Source organism: Rhincodon typus, chromosome 1 (genome assembly GCF_021869965.1).
Source record: "Rhincodon typus isolate 14 chromosome 1, sRhiTyp1.1, whole genome shotgun sequence".
Lineage (NCBI taxonomy): Eukaryota > Metazoa > Chordata > Chondrichthyes > Orectolobiformes > Rhincodontidae > Rhincodon > Rhincodon typus.
The window spans coordinates 111,542,895-111,549,858 of record NC_063332.1 but is presented as its reverse complement, the minus strand read 5'-3'; the positions used below and the strand labels follow the sequence as shown (position 1 = coordinate 111,549,858).

Below are 6,964 nucleotides of genomic sequence, written 5' to 3'. Positions count from 1 at the left end.
CGTACGCCTTCTTAACAACCCTATCAACCTGGGTGGCAACTTTCAGGGATTGATACACATGGACACCGAGATCTCTCTGCTCATCCACACTACCAAGAATCTTACCATTAGCCCAGTACTCTGTATTCCTGCTACTCCTTCCAAAGTGAATCACCTCACACTTTTCTGCATTAAACTCCATTTGCCACCTCTCAGCCCAGCTCTGCAGCTTATCTATGTCCCTCTGTAACCTGCAACATCCTTCCGCACTATCCACAACTCCACCGACTTTAGTGTCATCTGCAAATTTACTAACCCATCCTTCTATGCCCTCATCCAGGTCATTTATAAAAATGACAAACAGCAGTGGCCCCAAAACAGATCCTTGCGGTACACCACTAGTAACTGAACTCCAGGATGAGCATTTCCCATCAACCACCACCCTCCGTCTTCTTGCAGCTAGCCAATTTCTGATCCAAACCGCTAAATCACCCTCAATCCCATGCCTCCGTATTTTCTGCAATAGCCTACCGTGGGGAACATTATCAAACGCTTTACTGAAATCCATATACACCACATCAACCGCTTTACCCTCATCCACCTGTTTGGTCACCTTCTCAAAGAACTCAATAAGGTTTGTGAGGCACAACCTACCCTTCACAAAACCTTGTTGACTATCCCTAATCAAATTATTCCTTTCTAGATGATTATAAATCCTATCTCTTATAATCCTTTCCAACACTTTACCCACAACCGAAGTAAGACTCACTGGTCTATAATTACCAGGGTTGTCTCTACTCCCCTTCTTGAACAAGGGGACAACATTTGCTAGTCTCCAGTCTTCTGGCACTATTCCTGTAGACAATGACGACATAAAGATCAAAACCAAAGGCTCTACAATCTCCTCCCTAGCTTCCCAGAGAATCCCAGGATAAATCCCATTCGGCCCAGGGGACTTATCTATTTTCACACCTTCCAGAATTGCTAACACCTCCTCCTTATGAACCTTAATCCCGTCTAGTCTAATAGCCTGTATCTCAGTATTCTCCTTGACAACATTGTCTTTTTCCTGTGTGAATACTGACGAAAAATATTCATTTAGCGCCTCTCCTATCACTTCGGACTCCACGCACAACTTCCCACTACTGACCTTGACTGGCCCCAATCTTACTCTAGTCATTCTTTTATTCCTGACATACCTATAGAAAGCTTTAGGGTTTTCCTTGATCCTACCCGCTAAAGACTTCTCATGTCCCCTCCTGGCTCTTCTTAGCTCTCTCTTTAGGTCCTTCCTGGCTAACTTGTAACTCTCAAGCGCCCTAACTGAGCCTTCACGCCTCATCTTTACATATGGCACTCCATTACAGGCCTTTTCATAAGTCCATGCATGACCATATTGCCAACTTCCCAATCTTTTCTGTCACCTCATTAAAATAATTCAGTCAAGTTAATTAACAACCATTAACTGAACGACCTGGTTTATTTTGTTATCACTTCACAGCATCTTCTTCCTCAGTGAAGCCAATTGCAAGTCTCAACTATGCCTTCCACTTGGCATAATCCTTTTGGTCCTTAGTTGGCCCTACTCCTTCTTTTATTGCAATTCTATGATTTATATGCCTCAAAAAAGACATTTAGGCCTTTGTCCACTACAATTAACAAGATGGGATTCAGCACTAGTTTGTGAGATTACGCAAAGTAATATAATTCAATGAATCTTTCAGACAAAATTTTGTTTATTTTATTTGGTAACGCAACGCACAGGACAAAGAAGTTTACAATCATCATAGATGACTAAATGTGTTGCAGCTGAAAAAAAGCAGAAATTACTGGAAGAAATCCTTTCATGGGGTATTTTTTAAAGCAGAAATGCTCATCAGTTTTTAAAATGCACCAAAGAATACAGCATTAAAAATAATTTAAATGAAATGACGCAGTCCTTGAGGCTCTGACAACATACTACTTTATAACTTCCCCAAATCTTGCTATTAAATATAAGATCCCAATTTGACAAACTAAAGTTCTGAAGGCTTCTCGTTTCTGTGACTGCAAATTAGAAGAGAACCGAATACAATAATGAAGAATCGAATGATATGTTTGCTGTTGGGAACAATTGTGATCTGCTTGGCCACTCACGGTAAGATCTTTTCATCCATATTATTAACAATAATCAACAATGGGTATCTATTTTATTCTCAATTCCTACAGCCTCTGCTCAAAAATTTTCTACTGTAAATAAGCAAAATTATAATGTTTTAAAATGATCCACCAATTGAATTTATTCAAAGTTTAAAGAAAGAAGCATTCAAATGACATAATGTATGAATCGTACTCCAAAAGTCAGGGCAGCAGTTAGCTTATGTGATTCAATTACAATGATGTCAAATGACTAAATTTTAATAAACATGTAGTAGTTCAAATATAAAATTCATACTGTCCAGGAATCCTGAACAGCAGTTTGCTCCCTGTAAAATAATTTGGATTTTTTTTTTTATTTGCCTGGGTTTCTTTATCTCTCATATCACACCATCCCTCAGCTTGGAAGACAAGTATGCAAACTATGGTTTCCAAGTTTTAGCTAGTGTCTTGATTGGTTCTATGGGTAAGCCCAGATTTTCTCTTAGTGAAGCACCAAGTCGAGGTGAGCATATCCCTGAGATTACTATGGTCAACTATGACCAGTTTTTATGTTAATGTGAACAATAAGAAAATCTGAACTCTGAAATTTTGTTCCATGAAATAACACCTTTGTCCTCATGAAAACACATCTCCAATTAGACAAATTCTTCCTGATAAGCTGCTGAAAGTTTGGAAATGATTTGGACAGGTACATGGATAGTAAGGGTTTAGAAGGATACAGGCCAAATGCAGGCAAGTGGGACTAGTTTAGTTTGGTAAACTCAGTCAGCATGGATGAGTTGGACCGAAGGGTGTATTTCCGTGCTGCATGATTCTATGACTCCAAGTCTTTAAATTTAGAAGACTGAAAAGACAAAGAACCTGTAAATGAAACATTTGAGAGTAAAAGCTAATAAAAGTTTAATTGAAAAGTTATTTTTGTCTCATTTCCCCATTTGTCTTTGAAAAAAATTCTACTGCATTCTTGATTTTCACACAAATTTCAAAAATTAAGGTTTTATGATTTGAGTTGGATTATTTATAATTACTAAGTTAAATAAATTTGATGTTGTAGCACAGTAGCCTTTATGTTGTAGCTTTAGTTGCCTTTCAGTGCAAGTTGCTCAAGTCTTCAAATGCACGTTCAGTTTCATTGTAGGTAGACCGTTTCTTTTATTTGTGCGACAAGTAAAACGCTACCTTTTGAATTGTGCTTTTACAATTTGTGACATGTTCTGACAGTTGAAGACAGTTTTGTTTCTTTTACCGATAAGTGACAGCAGCAGAAATACAGAAACAAATGCAGTCGAGAAATTAAGTTGGATAAGGGACATCCTGTAAGGATGCATCAAGTGAATAAGAAAGGGAGCACAATTGCAAATCTTGAATTTAGACATAGCTTTATAAAAAAAAAGACAGCGTTTTGGTTAACTGGTTCACGGGCACTGACTGCAGGCAGATTGACAGAAAAAAAGTGATGGAAATGACCCCTTTGGATTTGACACACAGTTTCATGGCCAGCATGAATGGAAAAAAAAACACAGTCTGAAATAGGCCACAGCATTACATTTTGCCAGTAAACTAGTGCCAGTGTGATGTTTCCTATGTTGTTTACAATGTCAAGTTTTATGTCTGCCAGGAGTGTTCAGAGAAAATAGGATTCCCAGAACTTAGCTATCAGTCCCTAAAAATCTATACACGGCCTGCCAGCAAAATCATAAGACCACTAAAAAAGAGCCACCTCTTTGGCAGAACTTTCCCCTGTAGCAAGTTAGTGACCATAGGGTGACATCGTACAATCTACAGGAGGCCCTTAACACAAAAACAACTGCAGAATACCAGGTACGATAACCAAGTAGGTAGGAGTGAATAGATCCCCTCTTTCCAACTTCCCTGATTGGCCACAATGATGGTTAAGGATTTTTTTAAGCACTAGGCTATACCACTTGCCAATTAAAATGTAGCTAGTTAATTTTTGCTGTAGAAGTAAGGAACCAAATGTAAGGCTTATTTGAGCAAAAAATAAATAGCAAGGTTTATTAGCTGCTGACCCTGAGACCTACAATAATGGTGTCAAGCATACAGGCTTCATGCAGTCACGCATACCAAATTAAAAAGGAGATCGTGTCCAGGATAAAGGAAGATATAGTTAAACCTTTGTGGATTTCCTTGAGGTGAATGATTTTAACCTGAGACCACAGTTGAGTAATTGATTTATGGGACTGTCAGTGGTTGCAAATATGACAGTTATCTTTTATGTTCTCAGTTTCTTGATGTGTCATTCTAGTCAGAGCTGTCAAAGCTTTTCTTTGAGAGGAAGAGGGAAGGAAAGAAAGAAAGATAGCCTTTTCTAATCTGTTTCAATTCCATTTCCTCTGCTTTTTCTCCCCAAAACTGCTTTAAATAGAAGTCAGCTACATATTTCAAAGAAGAATCATATTGGACCTGAGACATCACCCCCATTTCTCTATTTTCTGTTGCTGCCAGATCGGTTGAGTTTCTCCAGTTTTTATTTCAGATCTCCAGCATTTTATCTGGTGATATCTTCAGTTTGCTGAAGTTTCCTTTGATTTTCAATCTTGATAATTGCATTCAATGTGTTCATCTCCAACATGTGAGGATTCTCACGATGGTATAAATCAGATGGCAAAGGAGAACATTTTCACACCACCTGGGTGTTTTGTGGGATGGGTTAGTTGACTCGGTTCATTGAATGAGGAAAAATATTAATTGCAATTTAGGCTACATTTTGCATAACCCACATAGATTCCATGAAACTTGGCCAACTTGTGGATGAAGTGCTATCTGTGGCCATTTTAAGTCAGTGTTTTTAGGTCTCTTCATAAACAATGTGATCTTGATCAACCGGGCCTGTGGGCTGAGGAATGGCAGATGGAGTTTAATTTAGATAAATTTGCGGTGTTGTATTTTGGTAAGACAAACTAGGACAGGACTTGCACAGCTAAAAGTCGGGCCCTGGGGAGTGTTGTCGAACAGAGAGACCTAGAGGTGCAGGTACATAATCCTCGAAAATGACGTTGCAGGTATTTAGGGTAGTGAAAGCGGCATTTGGCACATTTGCCTTCAATCAGTCAAAGCATTGAGCACAGGAATTGGGGCATCATGTTACAACTGTAGAAGACATTGGTAAGGCCACATTTGGAGTACTGCGTACAATTCTGGTCACCCTGCTATAGGAAGGATGTTACTAAACTGGAAAGGGTGCCAAAAAGATTTACAAGAATGTCACTGAGACCGGAGGGTTTGAGTTATGAGGAGAGGCTGGATAAGCTGGGACCTTTTTTCTGCTGGAGTGTAGGAGGCTGAGACGTGACCTTCTAGAGGTTTATAAAATGATGAGGGGCATAGATAAGGTGAATAGCCAAAATCTATCCCCCAGGGTAGGGGAGGCCAATGCTAAAGGGCATAGGTTTATGGTGAGAGTAGAAAGATCTGAAAGGGGGCTTGAGGGACATATTTTTCACACAGAGGATTGTGCGTATATGGAACAAGCTGCCAGAAGAAGTGGTAGACGCAAGTACAGTTACAATATTTAAAAGACATTTGAACAGGTATATGGATAGGAAAATTTAGAGATATATGGGCCAAATGCCAGGCAAATGGGATTAGTTGGATGAGTTGGTCCGAAGGAAGGGTCTGTTTCTGTGCTTTATGACTCTATTACTCTAATGGACTGAAATGCTTTTATGAAGTCCCAGATATTATATCAGACAATGGTATTTAAAGTTGACCGCCCATGTTTAATACCATCATGAATGTCAGGAAAAAGAATAAAATTCAAATAAAAACGGAGGTGCCTTCTCTATCATCTTTTCAAATAGGAAATAAATACCTCCCCTGCAATGAAGCCACTATTGTGGGGATTTCTGGAGCTGGTAGTAGAATGGGGAGCGTGGTAGGAGAGAAAGGAATGCCTTTATAGAGAGGCGAGTGGCTGTTGCTGAACTCAGGCAGATAGGGAAGGCGCCTAGGTCTGTGTGAAGAAGTGTACCGGGTCTGACCACAGGCAATAGGAACCAATAGGTTTCTCATTATTTGACTGGCTACTAGCCACATTTCCACCTCCCGGAAAAAGTCCCGAGCTGGATCCAACTGGTAACTGACACACTAACGAGTGGGCTTTGACCTCGGCCCCTGTGGTGTGGTAAAAAACCTTGCCCCATTTCATAGATAACACAGTCTGGATCTGGAGGAACACAGCAGGCCAGGCAGCATCAGAGAAGCAGGGAAGTTGATGTTTCTGAAGAAGGGTCCCGACCCGAAACGTCAGCTTTCCTGCTCCTCTGATGCTGCCTGGTCTGCTGTATTCCTCCAGCTTCACGCTGTGTTATCTCTGACTCCAGCATCGGCAGTTCTTGCTATCTCTGAGTGAGTTATTGGCCCATTTCATGTTTGCTTTGCATGTTAGCAACCAGCAAGTCTGAAGTTCACGGTTCAAAAATCCCTGACTTATTTCGAGTAAGTGTCAATTCACAGTCACCAGTCTGTTCAGTGCTCTCACTGCATATTTAATACATCTGAATCCAGACAGTAAGCTTTATTAAGTTAAAATAATGTTTAATATATCATAACACATTGGTGAAGGTGAGTGGAAAAACACAGCTATTATTCCAACTGGAAAGATATTTAATGATAATAAAAGCTACAAGAATAAAACTTTCTTAAATTTGGGGTTCCCCTTTTACCATCCAACTTTCCAATCTGCTGGAAAAATCTTCAAACTCAATGACTGCACAAAGTATCAATTTGAAGCTGTCTCTGAAAGACATTTTAATTTGAACTAAGAGACAACAAGGTGCAGAACTGGATGAACACAGCAGGCCAAGCAGCATCATAGGAGCAGAAA

General features: G+C 39.8%; 1 protein-coding gene across 1 annotated transcript in view; it reads left to right on the top strand.

The window, feature by feature from the left end:
• Positions 1-2,043: 2,043 nt before the first annotated feature.
• LOC125487959 (interleukin-8-like) overlaps positions 2,044-6,964 on the top strand; it is a 24,180-nt gene continuing 19,259 nt past the window's right edge. The window contains exon 1 of the mRNA XM_048620699.1: positions 2,044-2,116. Coding sequence (XP_048476656.1) covers positions 2,056-2,116 — 61 coding nt within the window. The 5' untranslated portion in view covers positions 2,044-2,055. The remainder of the gene's footprint in view (positions 2,117-6,964) is intronic.